This window comes from Protopterus annectens, chromosome 4.part1 (genome assembly GCF_019279795.1).
Source record: "Protopterus annectens isolate FY-2018-M chromosome 4.part1, PAN1.0, whole genome shotgun sequence".
Classification (NCBI taxonomy): Eukaryota; Metazoa; Chordata; order Ceratodontiformes; family Protopteridae; genus Protopterus; species Protopterus annectens.
In genome coordinates, this window is record NC_056734.1 from 774,222,394 (window position 1) to 774,246,675 (window position 24,282).

Sequence of the window (24,282 nt, forward strand, 5' to 3'; positions counted from 1 at the left end):
GGGTATTTATCTTTAAACGTCTTGAAAACAGTGGAGCAAAGCGATCGATCTGATGTTCGACTGTGGCAGAAAAGTTCTGATGTCTGTGCGTGCAGACATCACACTTAAGGCCCCTGGTTTATGGTCCTATGTGTGACGTCCCATGCACCTAGCAGGAACCAGGCTTAAGTTTTTGCATAGTTCAGGTTGCCTGAGGCAGAGGATCCCACAGTAAGAATACTGCAACATGGGAATAGAAGGACATCATTTGTTAGATTTTAGGTTTTAATCTGGATTTTAAGTTGCATTAAACAGTTTAAATTAATTTTTGTAAGGTCTTAGGAAAAGGAGTTCCAGTACCTCAACAGGCAGCACACTTGATTTTGCTGCACAAGGCTGCAGGTTCTATTCTCACACCAGGCAGCTGAATTCATTTTTTCCAATACTGATACTGGAGTGCAGCACATAGGTGGGTGCTGAACTCCTGTGTGTCCCATCCTTCAGCATAAGATGTTAAACTGAGGCCCCATCTTCCTGATTTGGTGGTGGATCAGGTGGAAATAAAAGATCCCATGGCATCTATCAAAAAGATTAGGGGCCCTTTATTTACAGCAACATAAAAACATTACTTACATATTTACAAAATATACATATTTACAGGTATATATACACACTCTGTTTTATTTTACTATTCATCATTTTTGTTATAACATCCTCATTGTTACTCTTCCATAACTGACCCCTACTCAGTCCACAACCATAATCTAATTTTTCACAATACAGCTGCCAAAATTTATTTCCAATTAAACAAAACTTCATACAATCCTTTACTTCAAATATCCCATATTATATAAAATAAATTCTCATCTACCCTTCTCAGATATTTCTTCCTATTCTTATATCCATACATAATCAAATTCATATCTATATTATGTCATTAATATTCTCAAAAAAATTGTTCTTCATACAACTTTTTTCAGAGTTTCACATTTCAAAAATACATGAGCTGTTATAATCTTCCTCCCTATAAAATAAACACACACTTTCAATTTTTATTTTATATGGCATATTTCGCTTTATGGGTAACTTATCACCAGTCTTCATAGGAAATCCTGACATCTATCATCTTGGCACATCACTTTTTCCTTAATTTAATTGCTTCTTCTGGTAAATTTTCCCATGGATTTACATAATAATATTGTTATTTATATATATATATATATATATATATATATATATATATATATATATATATATATTGTTTCATCACATTATTATACCACATCTTTCTACCTTTTTCTATATCATTAATGTTTATTTTCTGTTTCTAGTTTTTCTTGATCATTTTTAATTTGTTCATTTACATAATCTTTTTCTTATTGTCATCACATCCCAGAACTTTCTGTAGTCATATTTAAACATTCTCAGTATTAATTTATCATTATTTTCCTTTTCCTGCTTTAATACTCTATACAAATTTAAAGAAGCAGAATAAACAACTAGATTTAGTAGCCCCACTCCCCTTTATCTTCACTCCTACACACCACACCTCTTTTTCACTAGGTTAATCTTCAACATCATATGAAAGAAAATGCCAACTGCAGAATTTCTTTTCATATTTTTCTGGAATAATATAAACATTAGACATGCATGCTATTTCCCATTAATACAGAAGTCGACAAACATTTTTTCACTGAAGGCTAATCTATACATCCTCCACAGAAGACTTATTTCTTTCATTTTTTTTAATTAAACCCTCATTTGCATCAAACTTAGATAATTTCCCAAACTTTAACTCTAGTAAAGACACTTCATTCATTGAAAAATATACAGCCCCAATTTTCACATCACCCAGATCCTTACCTCTCTTTATTCAAGGTCATTCCCATACCCTTTAAACATCCATTCAGGTAAACCAACATTTCCCTCATTCATATTTTACTCTTAGCAACCGTAACTATTCCATCTGCATATGTCAAAACTAACAAAATCACCATCTCCTTTTGCATTACATACCTAGCATCTTTCATTTTATAAGCTACTTCACTCTCTATCACATTCATTACCCATGCAAACAATATTCCTTTCATGGGACATCCTTGCCTTATACCACACCTCATGCATATTTCTTTACTCAGCCACCCTGTCACTAAAACTCTCACTCCATTATTTTTGATATGCTGACATACACACTTCTTCTACTACCTATTTAATACTGGTCCATAACATCACACAAAGCATCATGTTTTACTGTATCAGATGCCTTGTTAATATCACCTACCATAAGTTTCACATCCCCCCTTTCCTCCTCCTACTTCTATCATCATCCACAATTTCTCTCACAACTAGTAACAATTCTTGGCATCCCCTCCCTTTTGTACCACATATACATTCTTCCATAACATCCCTCATCCTTCCTTCCATTCTACTCTGTATTATTCTCACAAAAAAGTTATCATCTGTGCTATTCAGTGTAATAGGTCTCCCCTTTTTTGATTCATCTCATTTTTCTTCCATATATAAATTTTAATATTCCACTGCACAGCTCTTCATAAACAAACACTTCCGTCAACCATTCATTCAGTTCATTTACAAAGTATTCTCTTGGTCAAGCCATTAATTTCCTGTACATTCCATAAGCTATACCATCTCAACATTACACTGAATCAACGTTTACTTTCCCAAGTACTTAATTCAATTCACTAATAGTAATTTCTTTTTCAAGTTCTGGATTTTTTTTTACTTTCCATTCTCTCTGATCATACTCCTTTTTACACATACACATACTTTCCACATGCTGTACTATAATACTCAGTTTGTTCCTGTGTTCTTTTTACCTCTCCTTTTATATTTTTCATTTCCCTCATTATACTAATAGCCTCCTATACTGTTTTATCCATTTATGCAGATATCACCCCCTTTATAAATAATATCTCTGCCTAAACAGTAATGCCTTCAATTTTTTATGACTTCTTTTATATATATTTTTCCATGTCATAATATTCTTTTTTATTCTCTAAATTCTGTAATGCATTCTGTACATTTTCCCATACTTCTCTTTCTCTTCCTTTGTTATGTTATCCTGCCAGTGGAAAAAAAAATACTCTCTAAATTCAATCCATCACTCAGAGCAATTTTTTATAGAAGTCCTTCATGGTTATATGATCCTTCCAACAGCAGCAATGCTTCCCACTGTCCAATTTCATCCCATAATTTATAATTTATTCTTTTTATGCCCTTTCCTATTTTAATATACTCCCTTTCTTTCATCACCCCTTTCCATATTGCTAAATGGTCTGAAAAAAACAGTCACAACTGTATCACCATCTGCTACCCCCACGCCTTCTGATAATACAAAATAATCAATTTCAGATCCAAGTGCCCCCTTCTATATCGAATAATATTTGTTCCACACAGCTAATTTAGCACATTTTATTACTCCCTGTATTTTTTGTTACATCTTTCCCTTTCTTTTTTACATTTTCCCAATAAATCACTACAGCCCCCAGCAATTATAATTTTCATGTTAATCACCAGAGTCTAATATTTGATGAAACAGATTCTCTCTTTCCTTGCTAGCTTCATATGCATATAACGCTATAATTCTATAAACGTGTTCCCTCCAAATCACATCCACAACAGTTAACCTTCCCATGATTACCAATGTTTACATTTAGTATTTTCACTGCTTTTTTTATACAACCCAGCGACTCCAGAACAAAGTTCACATCTTAAGTTCCATACATTTCCATCCCCAGTTTTTCTGTTTGCAGTCTTTTTTCACTTGTCAGGAATCTTTCCTCCTCTAACAGAATAACATCCACATCACATTGAGCACATAATTCCAGTATCCCTGTCCTCCTTACAGTGCTAATAATACTGGTCACATTTACTGAAAGCACTCAGATTGTTGCTTTTCCTTTTCTTGTTTTTGCATTTACGGAAAATACTATTACATTTTTATTTTTTCATTCTCCCCTTTTCCCAACTGAATATTTTTTTCTTGGGTTTATATACAAATAATCCTTGATCCTCAGAATCAGATTTGTCACTGTCTAGAACTTCAGAAAATGTATGACTCCCTTACCTGACCTCTTTTCCTTCATGCCCTCTCTCTCTCCTCACTATTCCCAGTCCATATTTTTTCTTCATCTACAGTTTAACTAGTTCACCCTTTCCCCCAGCCTGTTATCTCTCTCATGTATATTTTCTTCCCTTTCCTCTTCTTTTTCATTATTTACTGCTTGCTCTTGACAAGCCATCTAAAAGTGTCCTGTTGTTTTAACACAACCTGCATTTTTTTCAACACAACCTGCATTCAGGCACACACTTTCTTTGTGCATGTCCTTTCTTCCCACACTGGTTACACTGAGCCTTGTCACAATCATTAAATGAGAAAAGTCCCGGCAAAAGAACTATGATTTAGGCTGGCCAGCATATCTTAGGGTCCCTGTATGACCAGCCACAAAAATAACACTTGGCAAGTGTTTCACCATGTTGTTTTCACATTTCAAAACAGCTCCAACTTCCACCCTCCTATTCCAAAAATTTCTCTCATCTCTAACTTTTACATTATTATCAACTCTTTCAGAGAGACCCTTAACAGTTTTTCCTCTAGCGCATCAGTTCTAAATGGAAAAGTAACTTTTGTAACATTTAAGTTACTGCCAGAAAAACTAATAACTGTTCCATGGATAAATGTTCTTTTTGTTACACAATTCCAGAAATTTCATCATTAGTCAATCCATTTTAAATGTTAAGTCTATGTCCCAATATGTATAAAAGATCGAATTTCTTGAACTTTAAAAACTAGAACAGTTACCAAATTGTCCTATACATATCTACTACAGTGTCATTTTTTATTCTTATTCTCACAGTTGGTCTTGCCTTCTTTTTAAAAACAGCTTTACTCACAGTTTTTTTGCCGATTTCACTTTTTGCCTGCTGTCACTGCTACATATATTCTAGTTAGTTGCATTATCTGCTGCCACAAAACCAGACACCTTCTCAGTTCATTGCTGCCCTCCTATTTTACTTTCTGGCACCACTGTATAAGTTTTAACTGCGGCAGGCTCTGCTGCCACACAACTTTGTTCCTTTTCCATATTACCATAGGTTCATAGGTGTGTACTAGGCTAATGGTCCTGGAACCTTTACAAGCCTAGCCCATAGAAGTGCCCTGGCATTGTGCCACCTGATGTTAGTTCCCAGTACCTCTATCAAGTACAGCCACTGGATTGATCCTTGGGGTGAACTTTCTATTTCCCATCCACTCATCAAGATTTCTCTTGAAGATGGCCAGTGAGCTGCTCTGCTTGACATGTATGAGAAGTCTATTCCATAGCATGGGCTGTCTCTGGGTTATGAACCTGTCCCTCCACCATGTTCTGTTGATTGTGGTAATGACATAGAGGTCTCTGGAGTGTGTGGTGTGGAGGAATTGGGATTTCTTTAGATGTAGCATTTCCAACAGACCTGGGCGAGATATGGCTTTGTAAATCAAGGACAGATTGCCTCTTAGTAGACGATATGAGACATAGAATAGCTGGAGTTTTTTCAGCACTACTGAAAAAATTATCTGCCATTTCACCCCATGAAACGGCAGAACTGCCAGTTGGATTATGCTGATTGATTATTTTTAATAGAACATCGTCTGCAAGCCCTTTTGGTGCCTGCTCTGTTATCTGCACCACTTTAACAGACTCAGTCACTTCCTTCTCCACAGAGAGAGCTAAATGTTGCTCATGTGTAACATCCACCATACAGGAATCTTTTTCATTCTGAAGATCTATATCAAAGATTTTTTTTCTCTTCCCACCTCCAAACTTTCTACAGCTTTTCTCTCCTCTTCTATGCAGCTGCTTCTCTTAGACCTGTTTCTTCCTGGTCTTGGAGCTCTCTGGAGCCATCTAGCAGGTCCAAATAGTAGAAGTTTCCCAGTGCCCTGGCCAAATTTCCCTAGTCAGTATGAATACCACCTTGGGGGTCTTCTAAAAATAGGCCATTAGATTTGTAGGATTAACCTGGTCAAGAAAGTGTAAATAAAAACAAAAATAAATAAAAGAACTTGCATTACCTCAGTAACCTCCCAAGATACATACGTACATGTGCATACACACACACACACACACACACACACACACATGCATGCACACACAGTCAGCAAGGGTTATTTCATCTCTGTACCTTCATATCAGGCGGTACCTGCATGTAGTGCTTGACTGTTGAAATATTTAGAGAAATATAAAAAATATGACTAAATTATGTTGCCCATTATGTAACCTTTGTATTACAAAATATCAATAGTTTGTATGTAGCATAGTTTTTAAATTATTAAATGTGAATATGAACAGGCAATATTAGATGCCTGGGGATGTTACTAGGATAATCATAATGCTGATGCTGGTTATTATGTAGCTAATGGTTTAAGACAAAGTAGTACCTTTGTGCCATTTAATAATGTCCACTTGCTAGTTTTTGAAAAGATGGTAGAACAAGACACACACAATTTATATATGAAGAATAATGTACCCACATTTTACAATTTAACCAAGGAAGAGAATGCTGCTATTCACTATTTGATAAATAATTCAGACCTTGCAATAAAAAGTGCAGATAAAGGGGGAAGCATTGCTGTAATGAGTAAAGATTTTTATATGAAAAAAATGAAGCTTATGTTGCAAAGAGATGAATATAGTAACATTACAAGGAGCTTATATCTCAAATTAAAGGACGCATTGAATGTTTTCCATGGTAGTGGTAAGCTTGATGATAGAACATTTGGCTATTTGTTTGTAGAAACCCAAAAATACCTGTTATTTATGGGATACCTAAGCTGCACAATGATCGGACTAACCCACCCATGAGGCCAATTGTGTCTGCTCCTGGGTGGGTTACAGAACCCCTGTCTAAGTTTCTAGAGAAAAATTTAAGACCTGTATTAGAGAAAATAGAAACTATTTTAAAAGACACTAACACCTTTTTAAAGCAGTTGTACGGATGGTCAAATGGACAACTTCCTATTAGTTCCCATATGGTGACAATGGACGTTGATTCATTGTTTACATCAATACCTCACATACATAGTACTGAATGTGTCAGAATATTCTTGGAGAGGTTTTCAGACTATGATACTGAGAAGATCAGACCACTGTGTGACGTATTAAAAATAGTTTTAACATCAAATATTTTTATTTTTGACACTCGTCTGTATTATCAAGAAAGGGGAGTAGCAATGGGAACAGCATTTGTAAATACCTATGTGAATATTGTCATGTACATGTGGGAAGAGACACATGTGTTGTCTTTGACTAATCCTTTTAAGAAGTGCATTATTTGTTATTAAAGATTTGTCGATGATCTTTTTGTTGTGTGGGAAGGTAATCGAGATGAATTTGAACAGTTTATATTATATGTTAATGGAACTACTACTTTTCTAAGATTCAAACATGATGTATCTGAGGAACAGATTACGTTCCTTGATGTAAAATTAAAGAAGGATGAGCAGGGTACAGTATATATAGAACTATACAGAAAGGAGGGTACAGTATATACAGAAAGAAGGTTAAGTGTAATAGTTGCTTGCATCGTAATAGCATGCATCCTCCATTTATGTTTGGAAATATAATAAAAAATCAGATGCAACGAGTAGTTAGACTAAATACTGTACATGATAGGATGTCTGAACAATTGGATGTTGTGGTTTCTGACTTTTTAAATAGGGGTTACCCAGAGTCTGAAGTCCATGTTGCTAATAGGAGCATATAACAGCAAAGACTAAGTAGAGGGCTTCAACCCTATTTTGGTAGTGAGAGTCAGGACAGAGTTAGAGCAGGACCGGAAATAAATAAAATGAGGTGTACACTTACCTATAACAGGAACACTGAAGCAGTAAAAAATATTATTAGGCAACATTGGTCAATTTTAAGGGACGTCCCGGCATTAAAGGAAATAGTAGGAGATCCACCAGCTTTCGGGTACAAAAGGAAGAACACTTTGAAACAGATGTTATGTTATAAGGAGCAACCCAAGGAATTCTTTAAGGTAGGAAATGTGAAACAAGGTACATTTAAATGTGGGAATTGTGTTACTGCAAGCATATGTTCACAGACAAATCCATTACACATTCCATGACATGTAGAGAGTTTGTTTTACATGCATATGGGAACTGCTACACAAGCAATTTAATATATTTAGCTAAGTGTGAAATCTGTGATGCTTTTCATGTGTGTATGACAAACAGGAAATTTAAAGAGCGTATAGCCTGTCATCTCAGTGATATTAGACATAGAGTAGTTACAAATGTTCTTAGTAAACACATTACAGAGAAAGGTAATCAACATAGTTTTAAGTTTATGATTTTAAAAGTAATTTATAGACCATTGTGGGGTGGGAATATAAAACTTTTAACTGAAAATGAAGAGATGAGATGGATTTCAAGAATGAGAGCGTTTGTACCACCTGGTCTTAATGACAGTTTCACTTTAAAGCCTTATTTAAATATGCTGCATCAGAAGGTGTAATTAGAGTCATGTGACTTTTTAAAATGTATTTAAGTTATGTTGTTTAATTGATAGTATTTATTTTGCCCAAAATAGCCTTGAAGGTGAAAGTGTTCACTTGCAAACTTGAACTTGGATTAAACATTTGTTCTTTTATAGTGTTTCCGTTTTCTTTTTGGATTTGATTTTGTGACTGAGAACTGGTTAACTGCCTCACAGCTGTTTTTTTGGATAACCATAGGGAAATGGCAGGAGGTGTCCCTAGGGTTTTACTGTGTATGAAGGCATGCTGATTTAAAACTGGAAATGTACAGCTTAACAAACGCATAATGCTAGGATTCTGACCGGTGTAAATACATGTGTCTGCATCTTGTTTGTGTGCATAACTCTCAACCAGTCAGGGACACATTTATCTTGTTTGTGTGCATAACTCTCAACCAGTCAGGGACACATTTATTTATTTATTAACATTTGATTACCAGGAAAGTCTGACTGGATAGAAGCCCATTTTCAGCGGAGGCCTGGGGAGATACCTTTAAACTGCTAAAACACTGGCAAAATAAGAGAATATGAATTAATATACATTTTAGTAAAAGAAGTCTGCAACTCTAATTACTATCATTATGTATTAAGTGCAATTCACCACCTTTTCTCCCAAATTCACCAGTTTTAGGAAGGATTAAAACAGACAATCGGGCACAGTTGAGAGATATATTTGTGCAACTAAGGTTGAAGTTGGAGCAGAGTTTGAATAGTGTTTTGTAAGGTAAGATGTGTAATGTGCTGTACATATGTTGTTCAGGTGAATGTGTGTATGTCCGGAAGTTTTGTGAATGTGAAGAAAGCAATGTGACTGGTGTGATTACATGCACTACAAACAAATCAATGTTCCCTTCCTAACGTCAAATCTGCATACTGAGGGCCACAGATGACTACACAATTAGTGCCCATTTTTTTCTTTGGCACAGGCTTAAAACACTGCATGTTTTAGTGTACAGTATGTGTATTGTGGTGGGTTATATGTACTCACTCCATATAACCAAGTGATGCCTACAGAACATAACTGAGATGAGAACAGTTCCCTTAGAGTAAATTGATCTGCAATGTCCATTTTCCATAGTCTCTTAAGGTAAGTCATTGCTACATTGTAAGTGCTGGCTGTTTGAGAGGAGGTGCTCAACATTTGTGTAATCCGACCACCATACCTATCCTACTGAAAACATCTATTTATTTTTTATTTTATTTATTTATCATTTGTTGACCGGGAAAGTCCGACTAGGTTCCACAAAGCCTGTTTTCAGTGGAGGCCCGGGGAGAAATGCTCCAGATGCATGTCTTTGGAATGTGGGAGGAAACCGGAGTACCCGGAGGAAACCCACGCGAACACAGGGAGAACATGCAAACTCCACACAGAAGGCACCCCAGCCGAGAATCAAACCGGTGAACCTCTTGCTGTGAGGCAACAACGTTAACCGCTGCACCACTGCGTCACCCACGTTACTTCCTTGTTCTTGTTACTTCTAAGGAAGAACAGTTGCAAACTCTCCTCCTATTTGCAGAGAACCATGTACAAAGAGATAGATTTACTTATTAATTTCATACAGGATGGACTGCTTACATATTAAGAAGCTTGGGTAAGATGCAGGATTATACTCTCCATGAACAACACATAAATGGTCTTTATAAGGTATTTAGGCCATTTCTAGTTCAATAGCAATCTTGGCTCTACTTTATGTGTTTATCTACATCTGTTTTCTAGAGATGTTAAGATGGATGACACAATTATAATGGCAGCAACTTTTGAGAATTTTAATTTACAACTTTAGTAAGAAAAAAAAATGCCCCAGTCAGGCCTCCAGATTTATTTTCAGTTAGGAAGTTTTTTTTTTATGTACTTATGCAGCTTTTCATAGTCAGGCAAGTGTTTCTTTTTCATTTAAAATTAAGACTTCTATTTCACTGAAAATCTTTACTATTTAGATGGGTAACATGTTATGGAAATAACATGTACAATTAATAGTATGATAAGCCAATAAAAGCAGCCATTCCAAAGGTTGTACTCTAATACTCTAGTAATGTAGTCTCATACTCTCTCTTGTAAAGGGACATTATGCCCAAAGGGAGCATGCTGCTGATAAAATAGAAATATTCAGCACTTACAAGCTCTCTGCACCAAGCAGCATTTCCACTCTTTCCCCAGCACGGTTACTATGAATGGTTAGCTTGAAGACGTAACACGCAGAGCTTTGTCTGGAGTACAGCATCCCTGAGGTAGTCTTCACTGGTGACACGCTCTGTTCCTCCATGTCACATGGTTCCACTGACAGCTGGTCTCCTAGTGCGTAGTCTGTAACTGTGTAACTTTCTTCACTGCATGAGAGAGAAAGAAAAAAAAAACAGTTAACTTGAAAAAGAAACTCTCACATTCAACTTCATTCTTTTTTTTTTTTTACCTTCACCACTTGTCTTTGCACAGCATATTTTGGAAACATTTTTGCCATTCTGAAAGCCCTAAGTTGTGCTTATATATCCAGGTCATATTTGTCATTGTGCATACTTATAATTTTCAGACACACGGCTTCCTCCTTCAATTGTCTGGCAGTTGGAGCAGAAGGTTAATGCTATGAACTGTAGTTCCTGTGAGCCAGAGTTTGATTCTCAGAGTTCTCATTTGGTTACTGTGTGACCCTGAGTAAGTCATTTAACCAGAAATGTCTCCCTGGTTGCCGGTGGGCCTACCTAGTTAACAAATGGGTGGTGGTGGTATTATTATTATTATTATTATGATTATTATTATTATTATTATTATTATTATTATCTATTCCCCACATCTTCTTCCTAAACCACAAAGTCAGGTCAGGGTTGCAATGATAGCAAGGTGAACAGGGATAGCTAGGCTTTTCTATCCTCAGCAACAGTCCCTGGCTCAAACTACTGCATTTTCAAGAGAAAATGAAAGATATAGTCTCTCCGGTATATCCTTGGTCTGTCCACTTCAAGATCCTACTGGCTTGCCAACATCCTCACACTGTCATAAAGAGCAAGTCCAGTAACCCTGCATTGCAACATTGTGTCCACTGGCTGTATTCATGATTTCCTCCTTCTGGTTGCTATCCTAACCTTTAGGGCAAGGGACAAGCCTGTTTTTGTTTAAGACTCGTCCCTCACTTCATCACCAAAGTCAGATATAATTCCTGCAGTTCTGCCACAGCTGCACCTTTCCAGGAGTCAGCACTATGACCCCCATACCCTAACTCCTCATGGACAAGACTCCAAGATACTAAAATGCCTCTGTCAACAGTACACTAGTCCCATAACCAGCAGAGAAGAATCTGGTCTTTTCTGAAAAACAAAATGGCTTATAGTTAGAGGTTTACATTTTTATCTTAGTCTCTTCACATGCAGCAGCAGAATACTCCAGTTATACACTTGAGTTGATTCAACTGAGACTAGAAGGGTATCATCATCTGCAAACAGAAAAGATGCAGTCTTCATGCTTCCAAACTATTTTTGAAATCACAGCTGTGCCCACATCTAGTCCATGAAAATCAACAACACTGGGAGACAAGACACATTCTTGGTGAAGCCATACATCCACCTTAACTGAACTTAGCAAAGAGAAAAACAATATAACTGAACCTCTGGCAGTTCAGCACAGAAGATTAAGGCTGCAAACTTCTAACAAGCTCCATCCTTCAGTTTAATTTTAACTAAGAAAGTACAGTAGACCCAAGGTACCTCTTTTAGCTAAGATTATGTTACAAAATTATAGTAGTAACTTGGGTACAAGAAATATAGTAGAATGTTACACCCCAGCTATATAACCATAACAAAATGGTACATAGTTCCTACTTTCTTAACAAACAACCTCTAGAGGTGTCCACTTTCAGCAAAGACCTTATTACAAAAAAGCCCATCTCTGGAGCATTGAGGGGATAATGTTCTGACGGTTTCACAGAAGGATACAGCTGTGATTAATGGCTTAGAACTGGAAGAGCTGGGCTGGGGAGGGTAGGAATGAGTGGCAAACATGAACTTGCCTGCTCTGAAGTAAGGGACTGATAGTCCAGTGACTGTATCACAACATACAAGTGGAGACTTGAAGGCAAAATATCCCTAACCAGAGATGTGTGCTTGACTTTCCAAGCTGGTGATGACACCTATCCTTAGCATGGGGGTGGGAGCACTCATATACAGAGGAAGGGTACAGAAGGCCCTTGCATTGATGTGGGGTTCACATCAGTCACCAAGTGGCACAGTCATGGGCTAAGCAGAAAAGTCCCTGAAGATTGCACGAATAGCCTCTGTAACTGGCTGTTGCCCTACAGAGGAAATTTTGGGGTAATGGTTGTGTAGGTTGATGGTCGACAGGCATCAGGGAGACAAAAGGGTTATTAATAATGACATTTTGTTATTACGCACAATAGTAGCTTATAAGCCGCGGTGGTGCAGCGGTAGCGTTGTCGCCTCACAGCAAGAGGTTCTCCCATTCGATTCTCAGCTGGAGCGCCTTCTGTGTGGAGTCTGCATGTCCTCCTCACGGTCGAGTGGTGTTCGAAAGACATGCATGAATGGGCATGCCTTTGTTGAAGGTTGGGCATTGGGCTGGCACCTCGGCACCATAAAAATCAACAGCCAATCATTAGCGGACCGGAGTTTTGCTGTAGCGACCCCTAACCGGGAAAAGCCGAAAGAAAAACAGCAACACAAAATATTAGCTTACATAACATGATACAGTAGGAACAGTACACTATAACCATACAATCACAATAAAACACATATAACTTCCAAATGCAGCATGGATTTGTATTTGTAAACAATAAAGCCTTTGCAATGGGCTACAGAATCTATCACTACTGGCAGCTGCATATCAATGAATCATGGAAAGGGTGAACATTAGGCTTGAATAAGTGAAAAGTGGGCATAGGCCTGATGCTCAGTGAGTGTCCTTTCCACAGTTTACGTCCCAGATGCAGAATGTGTCATAAAAGGATTCTAATTAATAGGTTTAGGTGAGAAGAGTGAAGAGGTTGACTTGAGGTATTCAAAAGAAAGTTTTATATTTAAGGTAGATGCTAGCCAGAGATGCTGCTGAATGATAAAGTTTCTATGTATCAATAAAGAAGGCAATGTAACTCATTGCGATTGATGAAACATTTTCCTTGGTGCTCAAACCAAAGTGAGTTAGCCATAAATCTACTTTTTGTGTTTCCATGACTTCACAGTCTTTTGAAGATGATGGAGGATGGTCTTGCCAACCAGGTTAATCTTACAAGTCTAATGGCCTCTTTTTAGAAGATACCCAAGCTGGTATTCATATTGACTCTGGGGAAAGTTGGCCAGGATAATGGGTAACTTCTCCTACTCTTTGGAGCTGCTAGACAGCACCAGAGTGAGAGGCAAGAAACTTGTGCAGGCACAAGTACACCTTTACTAAAAGTGCTTTGTGCTCTTGACTGCTAACAGTTGGGAGAGTGTACAGCTGCTGTTAGGAAGTTATTTAATCTAATGGTTATATTATTGAGATGTGAGAAGTAGTAGAGAAGGGGTGGCGACTATTACTGAAGGCCAATCGCTGAACTTTGAAAATAAGATGCCAATCTGTAAGTGACTGCCTATAGCTAAGACAGCTGGGCTATGAGAAGGTGGAAGCTAACTGTTGCTGGTATAGTATGTCTAACTTATTGTCAAGCTGCTTTTTGTTACTGGTATACCAATGAAGGTGAAAAACTACAAGTATTATTACATTTTTATACTTAAATTGTTTGCTGATGGACATGACACCTTAAACAGCAGCTTTAGAGATAGGTAAGCAGTGGTCAGAGAAAGCTCTAAGGTCAATAGAGACCAGGCAGAAGACATAGAAGTTGACTGGAGGGAAGTAAAACAGTTCAAGGAATTACTCAGGGCTCTATCACCCCAAGAACAGGAGGACATAGATGGAGCTGAAGAAGAATGGCAGTGCCTCAAAACAGCATGTATAAGGACTGCAGAACAGATAAGTAGCTGAGCCAGGTACAGAAATACAGTACACAAGGAAAGCTGGTGGTGGGATGCAGAAGTCTAGGAAGTCATCAGAAAAAAGGAGGAGTGCAGGAAAAAGTTGGACATAGAAAAGACGGACCAGGCTAGGAAGGAATACTGGTTGGCAAACAAAGAAGCTAAGATAGGATTTGCAGTAGCAAAGAATAGGGCATCAGAGGCACTCTACCAGCTTCTGAAAAGTGGCACAGTAGGTGGCACAAAGCAAACGGGTTGGAGGGGACAAATCACAAAGCTGCTGTATGCAGATGATATGGCATTACAGGCAGACTATCAGCAAGAACTACAGCAGAGGATAGAAGAATGGAATGTAAAACTGAAGGCACATGGGATGAAACTAAATACAAATAAGACAGTGATAATGGCAGCAAATTGGGGAAATCAGAAAAAAGTGGGAACTGAGACAGAAGGGAAAACAGTGGAACAGGTTAATAGCTTCATGTATCTGGGAGGGGTGATTGATGAGAATGGAAGTCTGAATAAGGAGGTTAGAGCTAGAATCAGAGGGGCTGCAGTCAGCTGGCATAGAGTGTCAGGTGTAGTATATGACAAAAGGATGCCAAAGAAGCTGAAAAGTAAGGTGTACAAAACAGAGGTGTGACCAGTACTACTGTATGGTACAGAAACCTGGGCAGTAAAGGCAGAGCAGATAAGGAAGCTAGAGGTGATGGAAATGAAGTGCCTGAGAAAGGTGGCAGGATACGCACTGTGGGACAGAAGAAGAAATGAGGACTTAAGAGCAGAAGCCAAAGTAGCTCCAGTTGCAGAAAAGATCAAAGAGAACAAATTATGGCGATTCAGATACATGTGCAGAAAAGGAGAAGACAATCTGGTGAAGACGTTTTGGGACAGACAGGAAGAAGTTAAGAGGGAATTAGGACATCCAGCAAAGAGATTCTGGCACTGAATCGAGAGAGATGAAGACAGTTAACATAACACCTCGACCTCATGTAGAAAATTGAAAAAGGGGGTGCTTGATGATGATGAGGGGATGTTATATAAGACTGCAATGGTAAGTTTTAGGCAACTGGTAAAGCAGGAGTAAGTGATTCAAAGCTGGGTTAAATTTGCCAACAGTGATGGCATGGCAAATAAACTTGGCAGTAATGTGCATAGATGTATGATGTAACATGTTATCTATTCTGTTTCCTGGTGTAAAGCTATAAACAGGTTCATAAGTGGAGGAAATGGTAGATTGGAGTATTTCTTGAGGTTTAAGCCATGATTCTGAGCTGGTTATGCTATTCAGGTGGCACTGATGTGCTGTGGGTACTTATTTTGGATACTGCTAGCATTAAATTAAGATATGGACAGTGCTTGTGTCAATGTGGTGCCTCTTGCGGACCATGGTTAAAAATGATTTGTCTCTGATTAATGTAAGCATTGTGTGGCACAGCAAAATACCTTTGGGAAAATAATTATTGGAATAAATTGTCTTAATTTGCCTACAATGTGACTCAAAAAGCCTTACCAGACACCACTTCTGCAACAACCCTGAAGACAGGAAATTTATAATTACTAAGTGTGCCCAGTTAGAAAATCACTTAAATCGAATTAGCAAAAGCTGCAGTCCTAGAAACTTGTACTGTAGCATGTAACATCCTCCTTCCTTTTTATTCTCCTGAATGGAACAACTAAGTATCCTGTAATCCTAAAGATTCAAATGCTTCACACATTTCCTACAAATTGTTTTCCAAATCTTATTTATATTCTATTGTATCTTAGCAAATGGGTAGACACGAATGGTCTGAAGTTCTTTCTTGAGAGGCACTGTGAGTATTCTGAATATTCATTTTGCTGATTTGACTTTGAACTGAAAAAGTGCAAGAGAATGCTTATTGTATGCAATCAAGTTGTAAATATAGTTTTTGCATCTCATTTTTTATATCACTTATCTTTTACATTTAAATACCTGGGGCTTGGTAAAATATAAGACCTGGGTTTATTCAGATGGTAACAGTTCAAGATGTTGCTGGCATTGTAATACAAAAAAAAAGTTGCTTGCCTTACCTTGTGAGATAAATTACTGTTCAAAATTACTGTTCATGTGTTGTGTTTTTACCAAACTATTTACTACTAGTTTATGATACCTGCAATACCTTTGCAATTGTGCATATAATATCTTAAGTAACTTCTGAGTGAAGTTTGTTATGAGAGTTAAATTTCATATTTACTGTGTGTTATCAAGACCTGTAATTATCATAATCTTACAGACTGACGTTGATATTTGGAAAGCATATACATTTATAACAACTTATTTCCAGAGCCAATTAAGTTTTTAGTTTAACAAAGGGAACACCAATGTTGGAACTCTGTATAATAAATATATGGAACTGTTCTGCTTGATTGGTCTGTAAACATACCCTGATCCAACCACCTAGCTTCTCCACCCATTCTCCCCCCTTGACCCTTTAGCTCTCCAGAAAAGACATATTAGCGCATTCCTGCTCCCACGAGGTAACAGCTGGTACACTATAATGTAAGATTACAATGCTTTTTGTCATTGATACATTTAGATATAATCCTAAGACCAATAACCATGACTCTGGCTTGGAAAAGTACTTTTGAACATTTTTGTTCTGTGCTGGATGGAGTGGTCAGTAGGTATGCAACAATGAAGTTTTCTGCATATTGCAGAAAGCACAAAATCTCTGAGTAGGATGAAACCTGAATCACATAAAAAGAAATAAAAAAAGAAAGCCTATTATAGATCACTGAATGGAAACCCTTCATTAAGTCGTATGGATCAGACTAAACTTTAATTTACCTTTTCAGATTTGTTAATAAGTAGAAGTATAAAACCAGTTTAATGTGCTTGTTCCTATCAGTTAAGGAGTATATTATGATGGCTCTGAGCAAGTCAATCATTATAACAACCCTGACTTGCCCTTTATTTAGGCTATTCCAAATAAGCTTGTCAAGTGAGAATAAGGCACTATCTGCATCACAGTCATATCTCTCAACCTGGAAATATCAAAAATCTGGGCAAAGGCCCATGAAAATAGGTACAAATCTGTATGCTGATTAACATAAAATTTGCATACATATTACGTAGCCTCACCCACTCCGATGGAATTGTGGGATACCAACTTTTAAATGCAAACTGAAGAACAGACAACCAAAATATGATCATGACATGAAAAACAAAATAAGAATAGTGTTTTATTTATATTAATATTTATATTTGAACTTCTGCAAAACTAAAATACAATATTATTTTATAAAAATAACAGTGGGTGCAGCTGCGCAGCCCACACCCATACTGTTACATACTTATAAAGCTTATTATCTCATCTATTAACTATGACAAAAGGATTGCAATGGAGGTGGTACAAGATGGCTCAAGCAGTGAGCATATTTGTATTGCCATGTGTAAAACAAAACATTAACTGTTACATTGGGGTGCATTATGCTGGGATTGTACAGTGCTGTTGGTGCACTGACTATATGCAGAGATAGTGTCCCCGGAAACAAATACAAATCAATCAATAAATAAATAGAAGGGCCATAGAGATCAGTGCTCTACACCAGAAAACAAATAAACAAAATGGTTAGCAGCACCTAATTTTCCAGTAGCTGTACATGATTTAAGATAGCAGCAGCGAATTTCATCTGTAAATTTGCAATGCATTCCTGTTACATTTATAGATGTTTAGTTATAGGCTTCCACCTCGTAGACCATGAGGGTGGCCATTACTTCATTTTGGGATGCATTTTTTAAGCATTTCATCATGCATACAGATTGTGAATTCTCTGTCCTACACTTTCAAGTTAAAGAACACGGTTACAAATATATAAAAATACTTCATTACTTCCCCATAATCAAAGACTGAAAATATTGAATGTCCATCTTAGTCAAGGGCTAGCTATAAACCACCCCCACCCATTTCAGATGCCTTCTTGATTGTACTAATAAGGCTTTAACTAGGGATTCCTCTGGATAATGGTGGCAGGATGTTTTGTGGAGTGTCAGTATTTTTCTCTATTTCTTAGTGTGGTACATTTTTCATTTTAAATGTAGTTTAACATATTCGGAAACTAGGAGAAAAAAAACATGCCAATACAATAAGTTTCTAGAAGACACAATATTTGCTACTAAAACGAAGAAAGGAAAAAGCTTGAATTTTTATGTCAGGCTAACAAAAATGCTGTTAAACCACTACATGGGACTAAAGTGCAAAAGGACAAATGAAAGTAATAATCTTTATGGCAATTCACAAACTGCAGTCAAAGATGAAACAAGAAAATAATTTTAAAAAAATGAAAAGAAACAAAAATCTGCTTCTAGACATGAGACCTTACACACATACAAAGGCACTGTGGCAGACACATTCGGGATCCCACATATGCACAGAGTTTTTGCCCAACCTAGGACAGAAAAAGTACAGTTGTGTACACTTACCATAAATGTAGATGTTCGAGTGTATTCACTGTTGCAGTCATTACATTTGAGTTATGTGCTTGCAGGTAACCCTCAGTTGGCATGATTAACAAAGTCTTGGGTCCTGCGTCGGTTGCTGTCCCTTCTTCCATGACGTCAGGTCATCAGGTCTATAAAACATGCAGCCAATGCCATTACATCAGTTTTTCTTGCCCCAGATGTCAGGTGCCCCCCAAATGGGGAGCAAATGAAATTAAAAAACACAACAATATACCTCCAACCAAAAGCAAATACACCAAAAAGGCTTTTTTAAGCACGGTAAAAGAAAGTAGAGGTATAGTAAGAGAAAAACAGGGGGCTGGAGGGAGGGTAACCAGGACTGCAACAGTGAATACACTCGAACATCTACATTTATGGTAAGTGTACACAACTGTACTATGTTCTTCGTGTTTCACTGTTGCAGTCTTTACATTTGGGTAGATTCCCAAAATTATGGTTGGGAGGATGGCGTTATAGAGCATTAGGACCAGCTATAAGGCCCTGCAAGACTGCAGTGGCAAAGCCAGCTCTGGATTTAGAGAAAATTGGTAAATGGTAATGCTTGGTGAAAGTATGTACTGAACTCCAGGTAGCAGCTTCTAGAAAATCCCTGGTAGGAACACCTCTGAGAAAGGTTGCAGAAGTAGATGCAGCCCTAATGGAATGAGATCTGATCCCCTGGGGGATAGGTTTTCCATGGTGCTTATAGCAGAAATTAATGCAATGGCTTATCCATTTAGAAATGGTTTGCTTTGAAATAGCCTTCCCCTCTGCCCCAGCATCAAATGCCACTAGCAATTGTTCAGATTTTCTTCGAAATTTAGTTCTGTTCAAGTAGAATCTAAGTTGTCTGTGCACGTCCAAGGAATGCAGAATCTGTTCCCCTTTGTTTTGTGGATTGGGATAGAAGGTTGGCAAATGAATGGACTGGTTAAGAGCCACACAGGAAACCACCTTGGGCATGAAGGATGGACTGGTCCGCAGAGATACCCTGTCCGCATGAAAGACGATGAAAGGCTCCACTGCCATAAATTCAGAAATCCTTCTAGCTGAAGTGATTGCTAAGAGAAAGGCTGTTTTCCAAGAAAGACATTTTAAGTCTGCAGTAGCAGCTGGCTCGAAAGGTGGTAAAGTGAGCTTTTCCAAAACAAAGTTAAGGTCCCAGGCAGGGGTAGGAACCCTCCTGGGTGGTCTCAAGTTCTTTGCCCCTCTGAGATACTGTTTGATCAGGGGATGAAAAAAGAGGAGTGGGTCTGTGTTATAGTGAGCTGAAATAGCTGAAGCATGGATTTTAATAGAGGAAAAAGACAGGCCCTTGTGAAGCATCTCAGTTAAATATTGCAAAATCTGAGGTAAATTGGGCGTTGCTGTGCTCATCCATAAAGATTGGTTACAGTCACAGAATCTTTGCCATTTGTCAGCATAAGATCTTCTAGTACTAGGTCTTCTCACCTCCAAGATGACATCCATCACAGGTTTGCTGAGGGATGCTAAGGGTAAATTTAAGTGATTAGCCAAGCTGCAAGGTTCAATGTTGGGAGCTGAGGGTGCAGAATTTAGTTCTCCTGCTGAGACAGTAAGGAAGGTGTCTGAGGCAGGTGCCATGGAGATATTTGTGACACACTGCGCAGGAGTGGGTACCAGTGTTGGCGTGGCCAGTCTGGAGCAATAAAAATCATTTTTGGTTTATCCTGTTTGACTTTTAGTGGAACTTTGGAGAGCAGAGGCAGAGGTGGAAAGGTGTAGACTGATAGGTTTTTCCAGCTGAAGGACAGAGCATCCACTTTCCAGGCTTTTTTGTGAGGAGTCCTTGTGCAAAATTTGTCCAACTGGTAGTTCTGGAGGGAGGCAAATAGATCTATGTCTGGGCTCCCCATTTGCTTGTCAACATGTTGAAAATCCGTGGTTCCAGTTTCCACTCATGTGGGTCCATGAGAATTCTGCTTAGTCCCTCTGCCAGTGTATTCAGTTTTCCTGGCAAGAATTGAGCTTGTAGTTGCACTTGGTGGCTCAAGGCAGTGATCCACAAGGCCATGGCTAGTCTGCAGAGGGGGTAGGAATGTGTACCACCTGCTTCTTTATGTACCACATAACCATGGTGTTGTCCATCTTTACCATTAATTGTCCTGGATGAATGTAGCCCTTGAAAGCTATCAGAGCATTCTGTACAGCTAACATTTCTTTTTGATTGATATGCAGGTGCATTTTATTTGGATTCCATTTGCCCTGAATGCACTTCCCTGCCAGATGAGCCCCCCCATGCATAGTCTAATGCATCTGTAGTTAGGGTTTGGGTGGTATGGGGTAGTGTGAGTGGCAGTCCCTTGTTTTGGTGGCAGGCCTCTGCCCACCATAGGAACACCAGGCGTAGGCAAGGGATGATAGGAATCATTGTTTCCAGGCTGTGACAATGTTGACTCCATAGACTTTTTACGTACCACTGAAGTTTCCTCATAAGCAGTCTTGCATATGGAATTAGAAGAATTCAGGAGGCCATAAACCCCAAGGCTTGCAGTATTTGCATTGCAGGTAGCAGGGTTTTTGTGGCCACTTGTTTGAAGTAAGTTACCAAATGAATTTGCTTTTCTGGCGTGAGGTAAGCCATCTGGGCAGTTGTATTCAAGCTTGCACCCAGGAATGTTATTTGTTGAGAGGGTACCAGTTGTGATTTCTTTTTGTTTATGGTGTACCCTAGACAAGTTAGAACCCTTTTTACAAACGCCAGATGATTTATAAGTATGGCCTGGTTTTCTGCCTGAATTAGACAATTGCTCAGGTATGGATATATTTGAATATTTCTTTGCCTGCAAAATGCAATTACTGGAGCCAGGCACTTTGTGAATACCCTGGGCACAGTAGACAAGCCAAAGGGCAGTGCAAAGAACTGATAATGGAAGTAGCCTGGTTTGAAGCGTAGGTATCTTCTGCAAGATTCCCTGATTGGGATATGCAGTTAAGCTTCTTTTAAATCTAGAGTTGCCAACCAGGCATCTTTGCCTAGCATAGGAAGTAACTGGTGAAGAGTCAGCATCTTGAATTTTCAAATGTCCAGAAAGGTGCTTAGAGTAAACAGGTCCAGAATTGGATGCCATGATTTGTTTTTTCTGGGTACCAGGAAAAGCCTGGAATAGAAACCGTGTCCCTTTTCCTCTTCTGGTACCGGTTGAATAGTCCCCAATGTTTTAGAGGGAAAGTACTTGTTTCTGAGCCTCTGCCCACTGATTTGGGGGCAGGTCTGGCCACCCGTTTAGTGTTGGTGACGTGTGGAAATGAAATCTGTATCCCTGGGACATTATATTTAAAACCCATTTGTCCTGGGTTATGAGTTCCCCGTTTTTTGCATGAAGAGCAATTTTTCCCCCCAAAGGGGTGGCTGTAAGTTAAGTGCTTGGTAATTTTAAAGGAAAGACATTGAGATAGTTTCCATAGGGGGTGTCTTATTTCCAGATTTGGAAGTGGAGGCCCCCCATTGCTTAGTTCTGAGAGTCCCTTGGGACTGAAACCTGGTGCTTTTGGTGTGTCTGGGTTTGGCTTGAGTGGATCTGGAAGGAGCTGGAAAGAACCAAGTCTTAGTAGGCCAGTGTCTACTAAATCTAGGAGGTTGCACTTGTAAGAAATCTTTTACAGTTTGCATAGATTTAACTTCATCTTCCATCTTTTTTAGAACTTCTTCAGCCTTACTGCCAAACAGGCGGTCCTGATTTAAAGGAGCATCCAACAATTTTGCTTTAACATGATCAGGCAGAGATTGCTCCTTAAGCCAAGCATGCCTTCTAAGCACAGACCCAGTAACAGCAGCCCTGCAAGAGGCCTCTAAAGAATCAAAACCACATTGCAAAGTATGTTTTCCAGCTTGTTCAGCAGAATGCAATAAATCCTGTAAATCTTTATTTTCTACACAGTCTGAAATCAACATAATTTTCTGTTTGAGCAGCCCCATAATATGCTGTTGATATTTTAACATATGAAATTGACAGTTTAAAGCCCTGATTGCCAAAATTGCAGAAGTATAAATCTTTTCACCCCATCTATCCAGCCCCCTGGAATCTCTATCAGGAGGGGTAGGATTTTTAGCAGTAGAAGCATTAATGCCCTTAGGCCCCTGAGAAATGGTTTCTGGATCCACAACAGGGTTTTTATAAAGGAACTTGTGGGACTCAGGAACCCTGTAGCATCTGTTACGTTTACTGGGAGCTGGAGGCAAGGAATCAGGGGCCATACTAGATTCCGAAAACACAACAATGTCTAGTACAGGAGGTATAGCAAAGGCCTATGCTGAGGTAGGAGAAGGAAATCCCTAAGCCTCTTTTTAGATTCAGAAAATTCCTGACTTTCCCAGTGGAAATGCTCCCTTAGGGTATGTAAAGTTTCCCCAAAAGAAAAGTCCTTGGGGGGGGGGGGGGCAGAGGGAATGGAATCCTCTGCATCAGAATCCTCATATGTACGAATGGACAAACCTAGGTCATTGGAAGAATTAGTGGAACCAGTGTCCTGATCAGAAGAATCATAGTCAAGCTCAGTCCTAGGCCTCTTAGAAATTTGTGGGGGGTTGACTACCCCTGATTAGAGTAATAAGATCTTCAGCCATTTTGATCATTTGTTTTTCAGGCAGAGGGCCTGAACATGTGGCCTGGGCATCGGTTTTTTAGACATAGATCGAGATTTAGTCCTTAGAATAGAAGGTGGAGTCGGTTTAATATGCAAGTCTGTAGGCCTGAATACACTCTCAGAAGTCAGTGCCTGCACAGCAGCTCTGGATCCATCCAAGGTAGAGACATCCGCGGGTTCCAGAGGAGAAGCATCTCGCGGCATACCAGACTCCGAATGGGTCTCAATAGAGGCCTGCGAGTCAGAAGTAGCGGGTATCAGGGCTGCGAAAGCACGTTACTGAGTACCGGCGAACTGGCGACTGGCTTAAGCGAAATCTCGAGGGTCTGTCTCAGTCTTTTTCTTTGTGTTTTTTTCGGAATTCCGGTAGTCGGATGGCTAACCGACATTATTTCTGGATAATTAAACCGAGAACCTCTGAATAAATAAAGCACAAAACCAACAGCAAGGTACGTCATGGTCAGGGCCTAGGCAAGGAATACAGTACAAATGAAAATCCTTAAGAGGTATTTGCTTTCCACACGTAATGCAATTATTAACTTTTACTGACATCGGTAAGGAGCAAGAAAAAGTTTCCCCAACAGGGCACTTAGCTTTAAGTTGAAGACTTCGGTTCTGAAACTCGAAAACGAAAATTTCAGGAGTCTGCCGACTGGCACTTGCGAACTGCTTCTGCTTCAGACACCGCACGGCAAGAAAGACTGATGTAATGGCATCTGCTGCATGTTTTAT

The 24,282-nt window shown here is 38.7% G+C and overlaps 1 protein-coding gene across 1 annotated transcript in view; it reads right to left on the reverse strand.

Moving 5' to 3' along the window:
• The window catches only part of ARHGEF26 (Rho guanine nucleotide exchange factor 26), a 1,375,009-nt gene that overhangs the window by 131,104 nt on the left and 1,219,623 nt on the right, over positions 1-24,282 (reverse strand). Inside the window, exon 12 of the mRNA XM_044070517.1 lies at positions 10,641-10,850. Coding sequence (XP_043926452.1) covers positions 10,641-10,850 — 210 coding nt within the window. The remainder of the gene's footprint in view (positions 1-10,640; positions 10,851-24,282) is intronic.